Genomic DNA, 20,124 nt, shown 5'->3' on the forward strand with positions numbered 1-20,124 from the left:
AAAACCTCTCAGCCTACAATCATCTCAAACATACCCTGGATCTTTAAATATATTAGTTTTAAAGAACATCGATACAATTGAATTAATATATTTAAAGAACTTTGAACTTCTCAGCAAGAGACTTCCTGATGTTAGCATAATAATTAAAACATTTTACTGACTTCAAAAACCTAGAAGACCATTTTCCTTTAAGGCTCCACTTAGTCCTAACCACAATGTAACTTGTATTAATGGAACCTATATTGCAACAATGGTATGAGATCAAATGAAACCAAAAGGCTCCACTGTTGCCTGAAGCACCTCAATTAACATGCCACAAAAGTTCCTACTACAAATTTAAAGAGATGGTTTTGTGAATTTTCTGACCAGTTCACATTATCCCCTTTGATGGGAATAAATTCACATTATCCCCAATGATGGGAGTAAATTAATTTCCAGACTACACATTCAAAACCCAGTGCCATGAATTCACTCTAACCAATTTTATATCAGAGTCATCTCTACCAGTCTTTCCTCATTTAACTTCCTTCCTTTTACAACATGTTTAGGGGGAAAATAAGTCAATCAATGAATCATTCAAGAATCATCAACTTCCTGCTAACCTTAAATCAAGATTAGCTAAATCCTCTCCATTTACCAACCCACAGCCATCTATTCTCCTCCCCCGCAGTTACTATAGTTTCAGCTGATTTTTCTTCCAGCTTTTACTTCACAAGATTTTAATTCCACTTACTGTTGAATTTTTCTTACTAACCATATTCTAAGTAAATGTCTCCATACCTTTCTGAGGTATAGTTTAGAGATACACTTTGCTTATCATTTTATCCACTCCACCAGTGAATCTTGAGCACATGGAAGATTATACATCGATGATTCAGGACAAAGTAACTATACTAACTCAAGTAGAGAAAATTAAAACAAGATAGAAACTCCAGGGAGAAAACTTATATCATTTTATATATTATATAAATGTCTGCTTTGTAAATACCAAGACCTCTCAGACAGAAAGCTTAAAAAACCCACTTGCCTGCTTTGCCAGAAGGAATAAGGGAATTTTTTTCCTTTGGTAATAGAACATAAGGCTGCAATGAAATTCTGCTTCTTCTTTTATAATACAGAAGTTACAGTATAGTTCCCGCTCAACCTTAGTCAAAGTTTTCTCTTTATTACTCAAAGTCAGAAAAAAAAAGGTCATTTCCAAACACCCTTAAATGTTGTTATATTATTCATCATTGAAACCCTAGTGCAAATCCTAGAGTGTATGTTTACTCTTGACCTTCTACAAGACCTGTCTTCTATTTCTTCCTATAAAATATTTCTAATCTCTATCTCCCCACTTTACTTCAACCATTACTTGGGTCTTAACTGTAAAATAAAGAAAATTCAAATATCTGACTGAAATAACTGCTCACTATTCCAGGCCTAATCTAGTTAGTTCTTTATTCATCTGTCCACCAATAATTGAGTCAATGCCTACTATAGAGGTACAGAGCTGTCCCATGCACTGAGGCGCAAGTAAAGAAACACAGAAGATATGATCTCTCCTCTCAAGAGTAAGCACGGTCTATTGAGGATAAAAATCAAAGACAAAATAAGTAGACAATAGCTGTAAAATGATGTTAAAACAAAAATTCAACAGAGTGGTAGCCTTGAGGAGGGAAGAAAGGAAAGAAGGAAGAAAGGAAGGGAGGGAGCAAGGGAGGGAGAAAAAAAGGGCATATTTTAGCACTAGATTCAGATTCAACTAAATTTACTGGATGCTTACTTCATGCCAGGAACTCTAATTAGTGTTTTTACATATACTACTCATTTAATTCATCCTAAAATAACAATAGAACCAAAGCATCTTGAAAACAGCTGAGTAAAGGAGATGATAAAAAGATCTTACTAGAAGAGCCATGTGGATAAGTAGTATTAAATAAAATAGGACAAGTGTAAATCTCTTCCTATTATACCTTAACAGTTAATATCTATAGTTATACGGTTATAATAGAAGAGTATAAAAGCCAAATTGGTGAATATTTTTCTTGTTTTTAAAGATTTTTAAAATTTTTTCTAATTATAAAAAGAATACAACCATATGGTGATAGATGTTAACTAAACTTATTGTGGTAATCATTTCTCAACATATACATATACCAAATCATTATGTTGTACACCTAAAGCTAACACAATGTTATATGGCAATTATGTCTCAATAAAAAAAAAAGAAATTGTTGAAAGTTGAATTGTGTCCCTCTCAAATTCTTACACTGAAATCCTAACATACAGAGCTCAAAAACGTGATTTAATTTGCAAGTAGGGTCAATGCAGATGTAATTAGTTAAAATGAGATCATTAGGCTAGTTTCTTAATCCCAATATGACTTAGGTCCTTTTCAAAAGGGGACACTTGGACACAGACAAGGACATGAGGGGAAAAAATTTCTAATTAGGGAAATTTCACTGGGAGGAAAACTGAAAAAAAAGAAACCAGCCTAAATGAGGTCTGAGGATTATTTGTCAATGTCCTTGTCATCACAGGCAAATAAAAAGTGGAAATGTACTGCCTTATGCCTCTCTCAAGTCTTACATGTTTAGCGTACATGTAAGATAGGTCATTTATCATTATATGTCTTACTCTCCACGCTCCTAAGAGTTGTATCTTATTTACCTGTATATTGCCTACAATACTTGGAACTGTGTTGTGGTGGAGGAGCAGTACTCTGAAGCAAGGAGGTTCAAGGGTTCAAGCCTCAGGTCTGCAAGTTTGTTCAAGTTATGTACCTTGGAGAAATTTATAAAACTATGAGTTTCAGTATCTCTGTCTAATAAAACTAATAAGGAGTTCTTATGAGAAATAAAGGATATGCCATTAAAGGCACTTAGCATAGAACCTAGCATCTAATTAGGCACTAAATATATATTAGTTCCATTTTTGCCTTCGCATCCTGCACACAATAGAATGCAATTATGAAGTTGGGAGTTTCAGTCATTTAGAGAACTTCCCAGTAAGGGTATTAAATACTTACCTTGGTTTTCAGCCGGTCTTAGATTTGCTAAAGCAACGATCTGATGCCCAGCAGCAATGCACTGCATCATATTATAACAGCTGTCCTTCCCACCACTAAAAAAGAAATAAAGAGACAAGTATCAGGTGATTGACTATTATTATTAAACATAGAATCATTAGATATCAAAATACATTTATTCAACTTTTCAGAATTCTCAGAGACTGCTTTACAATTAAAATACAAAAGACCGCATGTAATTTCCATAGCAGAAGCAAACTAAGGAAATGAATCTGAATGTCTAAGGTTGCTACTCACAAGAGCTTGTGAAATTATGTGCCATTAGAACAAAGACCATTCTAAACAAAATATAACTCTTTGGTTTATACTAGTGGCTCTCCTTTATATACAAAGTGCTTTGATATTAAAAATATGATTTAATTGTTAAGTTCTAGCTAAACAGTTATTACATGTATTCCTTAGATGAACTCCTCCATGGAAAAGTGGGAAAAAAAATCTATTCTGTTTTACTATAAGAAATCTAACAACTGGCCACCATCATCAACTAAAGGCTCAAATTAAAGACCTGAGACCCAATTTTTGGACAAAGTTTGATGAACTTGGTGGATTCACTTTCTGTAGAGATAGAAAACAAAATGCCGAATTACACTGATGAAGTTAAACGTCAGTACCATCAGTACTTTAGCTTTCACTATATATATGATGGCAGTACTCACTTTCGCAGCACATATACACTATACATAGGATGGCAGGACAAGGCTTGAGCCTTAGATCTAATAAACAGATTGAAGGGAACTTCTAAATTCTAGTACCAAACCTACCTAAGGCAAGGGCAAATCACTTAGTCAAGATGAGTGGTTTATTTATGACAAGGTTGAATGGCAACCTTTATGCCAAGTTCATCTATAACAAGGATGAACGGCAAGGTTGAATGACAACCTTTATTTTGGTTTAAAACTACTGTTTCTCACTGTACATGTTTGTTTCTTTACTTCATCATCACCTTTCTTTTTTCCCCTCCTGTTGCATTCTTTCCAACTTTTGCTTAAGATCTGCAGGTGCATTTCCAAGCACTTGACACCTGTTCATAGCCCAAGAAACTTTTAAAAAAGAGATTGCTTGGCCTTATATACTGGCCCTTTTGCCTTTTATTTTAGCTGCCAACATTTATTTGCCTCTACCATATTCTAATCAATAACAACTGTCATTCCAGAACTTTTCAAGAAGAGACCCCAAGGGGCACAGCGAAGTTAAACATCATGCTCCCTGTCCTCAGACTCAGATATTCCCCTAAGTCTTCTACAACTTCCCCATTGAACTTTAGTGTTCTATTTTCTCAGGACAAAAAGATTTGACTAATTTTTTAGAATATTTAGAATATTAAAGGTTAGTGGACATAAAATCACAATTCTAATTCTTTAGATTATTAAAGATTAAAGAGTGTACATCTGGGTGGTTCAGTGGGTTGAGCTTCAACTCTTAATTTCAGCTCAGGCCATGATCTCACAGTTCCATGGGTAGGAGTCCCACATCGGGCTCTATGACGACAATCTAAAGCCTATTTGAGATCCTCTCTCTCTGCCCCTCCCCGCTCCCACTCTCTCTTTCATAATAGATAAATTTAAGAAAATAATAAAGGGTACACACCTATAATCAGAACTTAGCTTTATAATTCATTTGTAAATATGCTAAAATTTCAAATAGGGCTTTAAAATAGTATTGCCTAAACTGTGTTCTGTGGAACGTTAGTGTCCAACAAATAATGTAAGAACAAAAGGTTTGGGAAATGCTGAGCAGCTTATTTGTGTCTTAGAACATTACAAACTACATAAGCATATGTTAGGTGAAAAGTCCTAAAGAAGATTAAAATTTTAATTCCCAACTCTGGTGTTGTTACTCAATGTGCTTGGGTTTACATGCTTCATTATAAAACCAAAGAATGGTTTAGCTAATCCTCAAGGTGTCATTCAACTGTAAAATTGAAGAAGTCAATCTTTGTGTATAAGGAAAATAATGTTCTTTATGTTCTAAAAATATGCGAAAATCTTGGTTTCACTTATTCCTTAAAACACAAATATATCCCATCTCTCATTTTAGTGCACACACACACACATACATGATATATTACAAACAGATTCACTGTATTGAAGTTTAAATTCATATATAGTCAAATGTATATTCATATAAATGTATATATTATGTATGCATTCATATTCTTATATATAAATTGTTATATATTCATACTTATAGCATGTCTCCTAACATTTACACAGATTTTACATTTAGCAAGAATTTTCCAACATTGAAATTTTTTTTCATAAAAGTAATATAAATACACATTACTGAATATTTAATGTAATGGATTATAGTAATCTTCTATCAGTCCCTCCAGGATCTGAATCTTCAGTTGGTGTGTCTTATTTCAGTGGTTAAACTTTTGGCAAATTGCATATAATGTAAATTACTCATTTCCTGGATTACTTTTTATTCTTACCTATTTGATCATGAAGATCACAGGGTCAGAGATTAATCATTCACTTTACAGAAAAAAATTACTGAATATCACTATTTTGACATTAGAGAGTCGTTAAAAACGGCGTTGGAATATTCCAGTCATTGCAGAAAAGATTAGAATGCAACATCAAGAGTTCTTAGAAGGTCATTATTATTAGGCAGTATCAATTACCTAGGATATTGCACAAAAACGTTTAAGAAATCTTCAATGGGTTACGAAAGAAAAGATGGTGGGGTGTATCGCAGACACTACACAAATCCTAATCTCATCGAATATACACGTACTGTAGTCTAAATCCCCTTAATGTTACTATGTTTATCGTTGCTTCAGTTTCCAGATTGCACATGGAGACATTTAAACGGGCCTGTCTTTGTTTATCACAGTACTTACTTTTTTTAGACACCCAAATATGATGAGTTACTATAGATTTCAAACTTCTTTTGTAATAAAGTATATGACCATACATCAATCTAAAAGCAGGTAAATGTCTATAGCAAAAGCCACTGAATTTAGGATAAAACTGATAGAACTCCATCTTCATCCCAAGGGAAGAGAGACCCCAGGGTAAAATACACCTTGGTCAAAAGCACACCAGTCACAGGAGGGACGGCAGGCCAGGGAGAAGCGGTCCTCAGCGGGCGGGGGCGGAGCTAGCAACAGCCCTGGGAGGAAGGCGAACCCCAAGGAAGGCGCAGGAAGACCGAAAGCACTACGGCAGAGGCCTGAGTAAGTGGAGTGTAGCCGTGGCTCTCAAACGTCACCGCCCAATACACTTTTTAGGAAGCCGACCCAGAACCTTGTTAGAATAATGAAACCAGCGCTTTGGCAGTGAGATCTGGACACGGGTGGGTTTTCAAGTTCCCCCCAGGGAACGCAATGCGAATCTACGTGTGAGGAAAATCAGAGGCAGGGGCTAAGAGGCCGGAGGAGCGCCAGTCCAGGCCCGGGGAGGGGCCAGGCAATAGCCCGAAGACTCCGCCTCTTCCTGTGGCCGGGTGGAGCCGCTGGGCCCCCGACACGCGGTTCTTGCACAGACTCTTTTCCGCGCTGCCGGAGGCGGCGGCGGTAGCTGCGGCCAATCGGCCAAAAAGGATGAGAGGCCGACAGGGGAGGAGGAAGGCGGCTCCCGCGCCGCGTTACCTGATCAGAGCGGCGACCCTCATGCTGGGCGCAGTGCGCGTGCGTGCGTGCGTCGGGCGCGGGCGGGAGCCGGGAAGTCGCCGCCGCCGCCGCAGGCCGTGACACGCGGCCGGGCCTGGTGCGGGTGTTCGCCTCGCCGCCTGTCACCGGCTGGGCGTTACGACCGCTGCGGCTGCCTTGTGGAACACCTGTCCACGGAGGAGGCGCCACGTCGGCTCCTTGTCCCTGTGACGGGGACCTCCCGGCTCAGAAATGATGTTTAGGCACGGCCTGACCACCTAAGTGAGGGCACTGAAGCCGCCAGGGGAAGGGCAGCATCCGCGTCGCCGAGCCCAAGGGCGGTGGCCGTGGATTTGTTTCGGCAGGAGAACGTTCAAAATCACGTATGCTGCAAATTGAAACATTTGTGAACATGCGAAGGGAGAGGAAGTTTGCCCTTACATCCTCAGCCACCTGCAAGAAACTAACTGCACCCTTTAGTGTTTTTAAACCTCAATCTCCTTTGTATTATAAATCTAAATCTGGAACTAGCCCCGTGAACTCGAAGCTCCCTGGGGTTTGGCCCTTTGCGTAAATACAGCAGCCTAGAAGCTGGCTAAGGCTCCTCACGAAAGAGGCTGGGCCTTGCAGAAGCATTCACTAAGTATGTATTGAGTCTTTCATGTACCAGACACTGTTTTAAGCTCTTTGGGATACATCTATGAATAAAACATGGGTCATTACATAGGGGTGAGGAGAACAGACGATATACAGGTTAAAAAAGTTCTGTAGTATGTTAAAAAGTGATAAATGCTATTAAAATAAGAGATTGAGAGGAATCAGGACGGAGGCAGAAGGGCAAGTTGCAGAATTAAAGGTGAGATAGGACTTCTGGGAAGGTGAGATTTGAGTCAACTCAAAAGTGATAGCTGTGTATAACTGGAGGTGTGCTCCAGGTAGAAGGAAAAACTAGAACCAAGGCCCCAGGTGTACGACATGTTGTGGAGGAACAAGACCGGCCCACGTGGTGGAAGCAGAGCAGACAAGGCAGAGAGTACCGTGAGATGACGTTCCAGTGATGGAGGGAGGAGGAAGATCATACAAGGTCTTGTAGGCCAGAAAGAACTTTTTCTTTTATTTGGGGTGAAGTCAGTGGCCACTGTAGGATTTGGGACAGAAGTATGACTTGAAACTTTAAAAAGATTACACTGTACTGTTGTAAGAATACACCTCCCTATCATGAGGCTATTGCAGTAACGGAGGAGAGAAATGATGGAACCAAGAACCGGCATGGTGCTAGTGAATTTGGTGAGAAGGTGGAGAATTCGCCTTCTATTTTGAAGGTAGAGTTCATTGAATTGGATGGATTAGATATGGGATATGAAAGAAAGAAAAAACCATGAAGGATGATACTAAAGTCATGAATTAAATTAATATATGTGAGGAATTTAGAATCATGCCCAGTATAAAATAATTATTCAATTTAATTATACTGTAATGTTCTCATTAACTCCAGTACTCTTGGTGTAACTACAGCAATGACAGACTGCATATCAGTGTCACCATCTAAAATAATGCATCTTTATTGGGCCCCTGGGTAGCTCAGTCACTTGAGCAACTGACTCTTGATTTTGTCTCAGGTCGTGATCCCAGGGTCCTGGGATCAAGCCCCCCATTGGACTTCACTGAGTATGGAGGCTGCTTGAAATTCTCTCTTTCTCTCTCTCTCTCTTTCTCTGTCTCTCTCTCTCTATTTATCTACCCATCTCCCCAGCTCATGCGTGTGCTCTCTTTCCAAAATAAAAGTAATAATAAACAAATTATTAAAATGATGCATTTTTAAAATTATGAGATGGCGGACATGTAATGCCCAAATGAGTCAACTATTTAAAGCACTTGTTGTCTAGTTGGGGGATAAGGCAAATACATTAAACATATATTTACAATAAAGATGGCATATTGGCATATTTTGAAAGTAATAAGTTATGTGATACATATGGCAAGGGACTCATGAGTTGAACCCACAGGGTAAATGATACAAGGAGGACAGAGTTTGAAAGATAGGCCAAACTGAGCAGGAAGAACAGTTAGACCTTACAAACAGAGGCAACAAAGCAGGAGGAGTTTAGAGCATGTCACCACAAAATATGTTGCTTCAACATATTGATTCTTTTAAATTAAAGGCACTTGAGAAAGAGCAGATATGGGAAGGCCACTCTGACCCTCTTTATTCCTGAAAGCAGAGGATAAGTCTCCCTTAGAGAGGGTGCCTTCTCTGTACGTGGGGAAGAAGAAGGCATTCTTAGGGCTAGAGACAGGGAACTGAGGAGTAGAGGGATATGACCTAAACATTCATTCCTAAGGGGTTGTAGACTTTGGTCATTATGTCCTGCTGACTCTGGGGCTGTTGCATCATTCCAGTCACAGTTACCATTGGGCAAGGGAATACCATGGGGCACCCAAGTAGACCACCTGTGCTCCACATGTGTTCTTCCTCGTCTCTACTGTGTGAAAGCAGCCCCATCTCTTCTTGCCTATCAGAGTCAAATATCCTTGGTTGCCTGCCCCTGGGTGCAAGGCGGTAAAAGTGCCCGACTACTAAATATCTTCTAGTTCAATATATCAGTGTTGTGCCCCGTGGCAAGAGAGAAAACCTTAAAGACTAGGACCCCTAATTCTGCTCAGCCCAGAGTGATGGGAGGTGAAACACAATGTTCCCCAATGTGTAATTGGGAGTGATTGTAAATGAAGCTGTTCTTCCTTTTACCCTTTGGTTCCCAGATCCGTATAGCTTTCCTACTGGGAACACACTGCCATACAGAGATCTCTGATTCAGTGCCTATACTATATCTTGAGGAATGGTGTACCATCATTGTACAGTGCTCTCTTTGAGCTGCTGATTTAGCTGTTACTTCAGTAGGCCTTTCCAGTACTTTGTGAAGCCAGTTTCATGTAAATAGTCCAGTATATGATATAACAAATAGATCTCATAGAATATGGGCCTACTCCTGTACCTCATTCTCTGGGAAGTGGGGACTCTGCTGGATTGGATTTTGTGCTTATAGAGTGAGCACTGCTAGTGGGGCCGTTGCAGACGAGAAAGGCCAGGTTAGGATCCCCTCTATGTTCAGTCAGAGTCTGGGAGCAGTCTGGAAAAGCATGGCCTGCTATGAACTCCATAGTGGATCCAAAAGTGTGGCAGTTGAAGGGTGTCTGTCACTCATGCTTCCCACAGCAGCCATTTTTAAAAGGATAGCTGAGTGGGTCACCTCCATGGCTGCCATACTGATGCAAAACGGCTTTCAAAAATCCCATAATGAGGGGCAGCCATGTTTATACTACGTGTTTCACAATGTGTCCTGCTGGAGTAAAAAATGTAGAATGAAGGGTTCATTCAAATGTAGAATAGTATTTGAAGGAGAGTCAATCTGAATTTGTGAAAGTCTAAATAATACGTAGTATTTTAAAGAAATGCCTTAATTTACATCAAAACAAATATATTAATCTCAAGCATAGTAGTGTACTCATATTGAATGCTGACAAAGTGTTTTTAGGAGGACTCATAAGTTAATAGGAAAAACTTATTTTTAATTAGTAATATCTATTTGCCTATAAGTAATTTGCTCAACTTCAGGAAAAGTTGGCTTAGCAAGACCTCTATAGGCATAGTGTTCTATATGGATAGTGTAAAGGTTACTGCAACCTAGTCAAAGTCAAAAAGTCAATAGATTTTATATCAGTATAGAGTAGTTCTTTTTATATTACACTGAAATGACTTGTCCAAGATTCACATTTTAAAGCATTGTGAGCTCACTTCCTGCAGTCTCAAACTCTTACATACGAATGACTATGGATTAATTTGTAGAGCCAACAAAATAGGTGAATAGGAAATCAAACTCAAAATAATTTTAATCCCTTCCCAGTTTACTTAAAAGAAACTCCCCATAGCCAAACACTGTTGCTGGTAATAAAAAGTTGCAAGCTGTCACTGAATTCTGTTTCCTTGGCAGCACATCTCAGTGATGTACTGATTGATAAAGACTCAGATAATCAAATCAAAAACTCTGCAGGTAGTTATTCTCAGAGACCTTGGGAGGGTTTCATTATGCCGTATCAGGAAGCCATTGGAAGGTTTCTTGGTAAGAACTTAGGAAAAAAGGAATTAAGTACTCACTTGAAGCATAAATTTACGGGCATCTTTATATGAGTATCTGATGCATCTGTATTAATAATGGCAGCTTATGTGTACCCAGCACTTCTCTATGTGTTTTATGCGTGGTGACTCAATTAAATATTGCAGCAAACCTGTGAAGTAGGATACATTGTTATTCCCATATGCAGATGAGGAAGCTGAGTAAAAAGAAGTTAAATAATCTACTATCTTAGTCAGTTTGGGCTACTTTAAAAAATATATCATAGCCTAGTGGCTTAAAAGAACAGGCATTTATATCTTACAATTCTGGACATTGGGAAGTCCAAGCTCAGAATAGTCACATTCTAGTGAGAGCTCTCTTCCTGTTAGCAGACTGCTGTGTCCTTACAGAGTGGAAAGAGTCTCTTCTTATAGGTACTATTCCCATTCATAAGGGTTCAATGTCATGACCTAATTATACCTAAAGGCTCCCACCTCTAAATACTCTCACACTAGGGTTTATTAAGTCTTTTGCATGCAGTCCATTGCACTGCCCAAAGTCCTATAGCTAGTGTCAGAACCCAGATTCCAACCCAGGCAGTCTAAAGTCTATGCTCTTAACCTCTAAACTAAATCTGCCACTGAAATGGCTGGCTGGTCTTCTGGCTAAAATATCCTGTTTCCAAGATATGTCTGGAAGGACAATGCCATCATTCACCACCTGAATCTCCTTTGTCTGTGCTTCTAAGCTGGTGAGTCCTTTTTCTTAAAGACACAAATTGTTGTATTATATGAATTAACATATTGTATGAAGTCATTGTTAAACATTCCAGGCCCGAGAGTCATTCTGTCACCTTTACATATGTTTTTTTCCTTTACTTCATAATGGATAACATGAAATTCAAGAGTTCTAGGAGCCAGGTAGCTAATGTAAATGAGTCAAGTGTCCTGGTGTAAGACACCAGGATGGTGAGGACTGTGGCAAACCACTACTCACTTGGCTTCAGCTGCCCTGTGCAAAGGGACCCAATGTTACCAGACCTTCTGATTTTCCAAGAGATGGCAGAAATTTTCATTTTAGTTAACTCCTTTTTTAATGTTGAAAACTAATTTTTTTTTAACATTTATTCATTTTTAAGACTGGGGAGATAGAGCATGAGCTGGGGAGGGGCAGAGAGAGGAGAGACACAGAATCCAGAGCAGGCTCCAGGCTTTGAGCTGTCAGCACAGAGTCTGATGCGGATCTCAAACTCATGAACTGTGAGATCATGACCCTAGCCTAAGTTGGATGCTTAACCAACTGAGCCACCCAGATGCCCTGAAAGCTAATTTTTAGAATTGTAATTGGTTTGCACACCAAATATGACATATCTGCTTATTATTAATTTTATAATTTAGCTTTAGAGAGTAATCTTTATTCCTTTATTCAACCAGCATTTATTGATAGCCAATTATGTTTATTTATAAAATTTTGAATGTTTATCCTTTCCTACGGAAGTACCTTGTACTAATGTATGTGCAAAAATATACAAGAATGTCCACTGCAGCATTATTTGCAAAATGGAAATCTCATCATGACAAGGACTTTGTATTATTCAGTTCTAGAACAGTCCTAGAATTATAGTAGGAACTAAATATATCTTAAATCTCATCAACAGAACAGGATAAATTATGGTGCCTCTGCACAGTGAAATAGTGTGTAACAGTTAAAGGAAAATGAAGAATTCTTTAAGACATATTTTCAGCATAAAAAGTAGGTTTTAGATGTTTCTATTTGTATTGAAAGAAAATTAAACATATATATGCATAAATAAGTAAGTAGATATTAACAGCTCTACAAAGCTACATGCTAAGCTGTTGACAGTGATACTTCTGATGAGAAAAATGGGAAATGGGGCTTCTACTCTTCGCTTTGGATGCATCTACATTGTTTGACTTAGATGAATATATGTGCATTAATTGTCTATTTTAAAAGGCTAAATATTTAGTCCCATTAATAAATAAATGAAATAAAATAATAAAGTAATGATTTCTTAACTGTCAGGTTAGCAAAGATTCAAAGAAGAAAACTGGTGAAGAGACCAATGTTGGCAAGAAAAAGGGGAAAGGAACAGTCTCATGCTTGGCTGCTGGAGAAGTAAGTACAATTGTTCTAGAGGGCAACTGCGGGCGACACACTAGGTCTCTAATGTGCATTCCCATCTCTAGGATTGTATCGTAAGGAGATAGTTGGACAGTAATACAGAAATGTATATAACAGAGTATTCCTCGTGATGCTGTGAATAGTATTAAAAATGGAAAACAGACTGAATATCAATAATTAGGAGATTGGCTAAATAAATGTGCCATGGTAAATATGCCAAAGTATACCCATACAGTAGAAGATTATACAGTCATTATAAAGGGTGATGTGTACATATATTTCTTAGTATGCAAATATAAGCATGAGGTATAGTATAATTGTATTAACATACAGAAAGTACACACATATTCATATGCATAGGTATATATACGGGAGTCAGTGCAGAATCATGATTAAATACTTGCACTCTGGAGTCAGACTCCCTTAATTTGAATGTCAGAACCTCTACTTACTAAGCTTGTTACTTCAAGGCACTTTACTAAAATTTCCTTTCTTTCTTTCTTTTTTTTTTTTTTTAGTTTTGTTGTCTGTAAAATGAGATTAAAATATGATCTACCACACCTAGTAGTTGTAAAAATTAAATTAAATACACATCACAATTACATAGTCTATTATTTTTTTAATGTTTTTAATTTATTTTTGAGAGACAGAGAGAGACAGCACAAGCAGGGGAGGGTCAGAAAGAGAGGGAGACACAGAATCAGAAGCAGGCTTCCAGGCTCTGAGCTAGCCGTCAGCACAGAGCCCGATGCGGGGCTCGAACACACAAACCATGAGGTCATGACCTGAGCCGAAGCCAGAAGCCAGAGGCTTAACTGACTGAGCCACCCAGATGCCCCACATAGTCTATTATTTTATATAAAGAGAGATCTGGAAAAAAATCATCAACATGTTGGTAGTGGTAGTTTGGGTAGTAAAATTGAATTGACTTTTTGATTTGATTTCATATTGTTTCATATTGTTTCTATATTGTTTTGGTTTTCCAAATTTATTTATGGTTTTGTTTTCTAAAACTGATTATTAAAATATGTTTTATAATTATTAAATATTAAAATATGTTTGTAAATAGAGTAGATGATAGCTGGAAGAAGAGATGATTGGTAGAATGGAAGGAGGGAAAGAGGAGAGACAGGATATCTGACTGCTTCAGGACAGGTCAGACTGGTAACCAATTCTCTGATGAAGTTACAGAGAAGTATAGGGTCTGCTCTTCAGCTCCATAGATGCTAAAAATCAACTTTACCATTCATCCGATATAAATGGTAGGGAACTGATGGAAGCTGCATAGCTTCATGGAGGACTCATTAATAAACCAGAATGGATATGAGCCAGCTGATTCTTTTGCCACTAGGAAAACACAAATTAGAAATATTCTTTCATCAAAATATTGCTTGATAAACTAAAAGCACAATGAGATACCACTACACAACCACTAGAACAGCTAATGTTATAAAGACGAACAATACTAAGTTTTGGCAAGGATATGGATAAATCAGAACTTTAATACATTGTTAGTAAGAATGCAAAAATGGTACAGTCTCCTTGTAAAACAGTTTGACAGTACCATATAAAGTTAAACATACTTTACCTTATGATCCAGCATTTCTAGTCCTAGGTGTTTACTCCAGAGAAATAAACACATGCCAAAAAAAATGGATGTCTGACTGTTCATAGCAGCATTATGTATAATAGGAAAACAAAAGCAACTCAATCTCCATCAAGTGGTAAATGGATGAGCCAATTATATTTATACCATGGAATACTGCTCAACAATACACACAACAAGAATGAATTTCAAAAGCAAGCTAAGTAGAAGATGTCAAACACAAAAGACTGCATTAAGAATGATTTCATGTATATGAAATTCTAGAAAAGGAAAAGCTACCAGTGACAGAAAGGGCATCAGTGTTGCCTGGTGTCAATGGTGAGGAGAAGTCATTAAGGGCAAAAGACCTTGAGGAGACTTTTTTGTGTGAATGTGCTGTCCTACATATTGGTAATAGCAGTAGTTAGGCAATGGTATGCAATTACCAAAATTCATCAAATGATGCAGTTAACGTTGGTTAAACATTTTTATATGTAATTAGTACATTAAATTATTGGCAAATTACTGGTAAGGATAGAGTCAGTTTTTATTATCTGATAAATGATATTCCATTAAGTCACTTTCTGAAAAGGAGTATATGTATATGAATGAGTATATGCTCTAAAGGAATTAAACTTTGAAGGAGACTAGAATGTCTACATCCATTGATGAGGACATCCCTTTTCCTTCATTCTTTTCCCCAAACAATGGGAGTTTTGGAATTCTATATCAAAGATGTTTTAGGAGTGGCTATGTAGCTAAAAGGGCATTTGTATTGTAAGCATACTCTTATTTAAGTTGTGAGTTCATTTGAGGATAGTATTAGCTATTATAGAGGAGCTAAATCCTCCCAAACCAACTTTAGTGGCACTTACATTTTTAAACATTGTATTGATTTCAGGCACTAGCCAGTTATAAATATATGAAAGGAAATTTGCATTACACATTAACATTATCAGCAACATATTTTAAAACTTTGCTGGAAGGATAAGGCTTTGCTTTACTTCTGTACATAGCTAATTTCTTCATTGTTCTGTTTGAATGAGCTTTGTTCTGAATGAGCTTTACTACATTCAATTTAATAGAGAAAGATAACAGTAATGTATATTTTGATTTTATTGTCAAATTCTGATAATCCTTTACATTTACACCCTTTATCCCTTTGAAGTCTTCATGGGTATATTCAATAATTTAAAATGTAGTACCAATTCGGTTTTTAGCCTGTGTCCTTTTTATGGACTTTTGACCATATCAAAGATTGAAAAGTTATTTCAATATTTTCCTAAAATTTTGGAGTCGGCATACATGAATTTGAATTTTGGTTCTGAGATATTGATTTGTAATTTCAGCAAGATGTTTTTCTTTAATCTGTAAAATAGGGATATCTATGCTTACTTCATGAAATGAAGGTTAAATATATATAAATGCACTGGTCAGGGGGAACCTGGGTGGCTCAGTAAGTTGAGCTACTGACTTTGGCTCAGGTCATAATCTCATGGTCTGTGAGTTTGAGCCCCAAATCAGGCTGCTGACAGCTCAGAGCCTGGAGCCTGTTTTGGGTTCTGTATCTCCTCTTTCTCTGCCCCTCCCCTGTTTGTGCTCTGTCTCTCTCTCTCTCTCTCTCTCTCAGATAAATGAATAAACATTATAAAAAAATTTTTAATGCACTGGTTACAGTATCTGTTACATGCGAACTCTTAACCAAACCCTACAAATTATAGAACAAGGATTTATAACTAATAAGCCATTAAGGAATGAAGATAAATTCATATAAAAATGCTCACATAATCTAAAAGGAGGTAAGAAGAAAAGGAGAGGGGGGAAAAATGAACCAGAAAAAAAATAAGCTAGCAGATTTAAATCTAACAATATCAGTAATCACATTAAATGTCAATATCCAAACACTGAAAATGCAGGTTGAAAGACTTAACAAGAAAGCAAGACCCAACTACCCTCTTTACAAAAAAAACAGTGTTTAAGTATGAAGTCATAGACAAATGAAAAGTAAAAGGATGGAAAAAAGATATATACTATGCAAACACTGGTCAAAAGAAAGCTATATACATATATATGAGAAAATGTAGATTTCACAGCTAGGAATAAAATTAGTCTTTCTGCTTCCTCAGACCTCCAGTCCCCCAGATCCCTTCCTGTGAGGCAACACATTACCCATTTTTCTGTATCTTTCCAGAATGAGTTTATGAATATATAAGCATATATCACTTTTATTTTTCACCAAGGGGAGCATACTGTATTCACTGTCGTGTACTTTGTTCTTCCAAATATATCTAAGACATTATTCTGTATCACTACATATGGATTTATCTCATTCTTTTTAACTACTGTATGGTGAAGTATGGAAAAAAAAGTATTAACTAAACTATGATAAAGTATTTTTTTTAAGTTCTCCATCAAGAACACAAGTGCTCCAAATTCTAGCTAACATGGCCAAGTGAGACTCCTCCAAAATATGATTGGAATGTAGCTAATTTAAAGAACTCTGGACACCTGCATCTCCAGCACATTCAAACCTAAGGTCAATATCCTGATATGTCACACATCCAAACCTAAGGCCAATATCCTGGCATGTTACACTCCCACCGAGTTACTCCAACTCACATTTCTACCAGTTTATTATTTTTTGAGGATACTATCCTCTACCTACTTAGTGTTCAAGGTAATTCTTAACTTCCCCTTCTCCCTGATGTCTGTAAACAAGTCTTACAGATTTTACTCTCAAGGTGTCTTAATAAGTTGGAGATGGATGATGAAATTATTGAAGTCCATTGCTACCTATTCAATACACTGGAACTAAGACTAGTATCCATATCCAGTTCCAACCTCCACTGCCAGATGTTTTCCTATAAAATTGCATCATAAGACCTAAGAAGTTTCTTAAGTGATAAATTGATAGTTTTAATATTCCCTATTCAAAAAGTTTCCAGGTTCTTTATAATTTTATTTATTGCTATTCTGATTTAGGAAGATATTCTGGTCTGGTGGGATATATAGTTTTATGATTATTAGTTTATGATTATTAGTGTGGTATTATGGTTCTTCTTTTGACAAGCTCCAAGTACCTTCACAAGTTCTGTTTCATATATCTTAATAATATCCCTTTGAAATAGGTTGAAGAAAATATTTTGTTTTCAATTTACTAATGAAAGAACAGAAATAGATATATCAGGTGGTTAGTCATTGGCTACACAGTGTTAGTGACCAAGCTGGGACTGGAACCCAGGTTTCCTGACTTTCAAGCCAGATTATATGTTTCGGAATCATAAAACTGTCCACTGTGTAATTTTGAAAAAGTGATGGTGTATACTCTCACACATTCTGAATTTCTAGAGCTGAAATAATAATCCATTAAAAAAAGAAAACAAGGCTTCCTTAGAGAATCTCATTGGAAAGAAGAGTTTTCAAGAAATGTAGAGAATACATATTCAACCACCGATTTTCTTCATTAAGCACTTCTCTGTGAAATGAACTTAAAATGGGAAGACATCAGATTCAATATTACACCTACTTTCATTCTCCTAAAATATTGTCCAAACATATAGTTGCCCTAGACTCTAAATCAATCATTTGAAAGTGGTCGCCCACAGCTTTGAAAATATTGGGAGCATCATAAACATCATGCCCATCTGTCATTTCTTTTTCATCATGGAACATAGATAGCCTGCAATCATTCAGAGCAATATCTCATGGCTCCGGTAAAGTCTTATGAATAACTTTCTCTGTTCATCTGTGTATTTCTGAGTAATTAGATGAATTCAAAAGTCCAACAAACTACATTCTAAAAAGTGACTCAATGCCAGCAGGAATAGTTAAATAAACTAGTGTATTTAAATGGAAAACCTGGTATTTCTTTGAAGTAGAGCAATTTGCAAGAAGAACTTGAAAAACTAGCATATGAAAGGAGAATTTAAACTTGGAGCATTTTCATTGCAATTATAGAATACATTAGAATTTGATTGAACAACATTTTATTTATGGTCCTTTTCTCTTTGAGCTTTTATTTCATTGATAAGATTTCTGTACCTTGGTGGTGTTTTTTGTGTAGAACCCAGGATACCAAAATGTTATTTTGTTTATGTGTATATTGGATTATCTGTTTACATATTTCTAACATTATTTTACTTCTCATCTGTGTATCTCAGCCCATACATGCAGGATACATACTCTGCACATACATGCAGAATAAGTGATATATGGGAATTATTCAAGTGTGAGGAAGAAGAACATACATAGTTGGTATGATTTATCTACAATAAAAAAACATGAAAAATGAGTTAGGTAAGATTTTTTTAAGCAACCAAAATTTAGTATATAAGCATTGATGGAATGAAAATATTAAGGGATGTTTGATGATGAATAGACAGTGACTACTTAAAATAATTTATCATGCAATTGGTTTTTTAATTCCAGAAATTAAACAAAAGAATGTTCTGTGTGTCTCCTTGCAAACATTTCTTTTAATTTTTCCACATTTAATTTTTGTTTGTACCCACACACACATAATTTTAACATAATTATTTCGAGTACATGTAATTTTGTATTTTGACCTGGAAAAATGAATGCGTTTTACAGGTAAGAAATTTTGGGCAATTGTAGTGGGTATTAATTTGATTCAATATCTCAAAATATTGATAATAAAAATATTTAGGAAGAATCTTTCTCTAAAATCTCATCAAATATTTTTAAAAATAAAAGTCCATCCTAGGTGGCCCAGTTGCTTAAAATTCCAACTCCAGCTCAGGTCATGATCTCAGGGTTTGTAAGTTCCAGCCCCATATCAGGCTTTAGGTGGACAGCTCAGACCCTGGAGCCTGCTTCCGATTCTGTGTCTCTCTTTGCCTTCCCCTGGTCACACTTTGTTTCTCTCTCAAAAATAAATATATATATATATATATATATATATATATATATATAGAGAGAGAGAGAGAGAGAGAGAGAGAGAGAGAGAGAGGGAGAAAAGATGGAGTTATAAATTAATAAAGAACAAATAAATTAACCTACCTGATTTACTTATAGGATTTTCTTTCTTTTCCTGTATCACTGACTCCTTTGCCCCTCTCAGGCAAAAGGAAATTTATATGTCCTTAATTCTTTTCTCTTTTAAGATGCATATTAAGTGTTGTCATTCCGTTGAAATATTCTAATGCTATTGTTGCAGAATACTAATGTATGTGAATGGATGGGAATATTTTGCCCATATAAGTTAGACCTAATTAAATATTCGGTATTAATTTTGTATCTCACAGAAAAGACTTCTGTTTCCTAAGCTTATCAAGACTTTTCAAGACTACCTGATTTCTATACATTGGCAATATTGCATCTACTAGATGTAGTAGCTTTTATTACTGTTCACTAAATTTTCTAGTTTCCTTCCCTATGGAGACCCTTGCTGAGAGAGAGACCATTCATCACCGCTCAGTGATCATGTGATTGGTTTTGGCCAATGAAATGAGCAGAGGTGACAGAATTTACTTCCGGGAAGAGCTCTTAAGAGCCAGCACATGGTTCGCTGATCCTCTTTTCCCTGTCTCAAGAGGCTGGCAATCATCAGTCATTGCTTGATAGCCGAAGTCTTGAAACAGAGCCTTTTGCTGTTTAGGGA

The 20,124-nt window shown here is 36.8% G+C and overlaps 1 protein-coding gene and 1 long non-coding RNA gene across 7 annotated transcripts in view; one reads left to right on the forward strand and one right to left on the reverse strand.

Moving 5' to 3' along the window:
* DPH6 (diphthamine biosynthesis 6) overlaps positions 1-6,854 on the reverse strand; it is a 271,479-nt gene extending 264,625 nt beyond the window's left edge. For 2 of the 5 annotated variants that reach the window (XR_003913310.1, XR_003913309.1), the window contains exons 1-2: positions 6,666-6,854; positions 3,011-3,105 (exon numbers count right to left, since the gene is read on the reverse strand). Coding sequence is in view for 3 of the 5 variants with exons in the window: in XM_029951822.1 (XP_029807682.1) it covers positions 3,011-3,105; positions 6,666-6,688 (118 nt within the window). In the remaining 2 variants the exon portion in view is untranslated. Of the gene's footprint in view, positions 1-3,010; positions 3,106-5,504; positions 5,586-5,915; positions 6,525-6,665 lie in introns of those variants that run through there. The other 3 variants (XM_029951822.1, XM_029951824.1, XM_029951823.1) reach the window with 3 other exon arrangements.
* The window catches only part of LOC115301827, a 33,382-nt gene continuing 19,455 nt past the window's right edge, over positions 6,198-20,124 (forward strand). The window contains exons 1-2 of one of the 2 annotated variants that reach the window (XR_003913312.1): positions 6,198-6,251; positions 12,821-12,913. This is a non-coding gene — a long non-coding RNA (uncharacterized LOC115301827). Of the gene's footprint in view, positions 6,252-6,525; positions 7,309-12,820; positions 12,914-20,124 lie in introns of those variants that run through there. The other variant, XR_003913311.1, reaches the window with a different exon arrangement.

The sequence above is a fragment of the Suricata suricatta genome, chromosome 9, assembly GCF_006229205.1.
Source record: "Suricata suricatta isolate VVHF042 chromosome 9, meerkat_22Aug2017_6uvM2_HiC, whole genome shotgun sequence".
NCBI lineage: Eukaryota > Metazoa > Chordata > Mammalia > Carnivora > Herpestidae > Suricata > Suricata suricatta.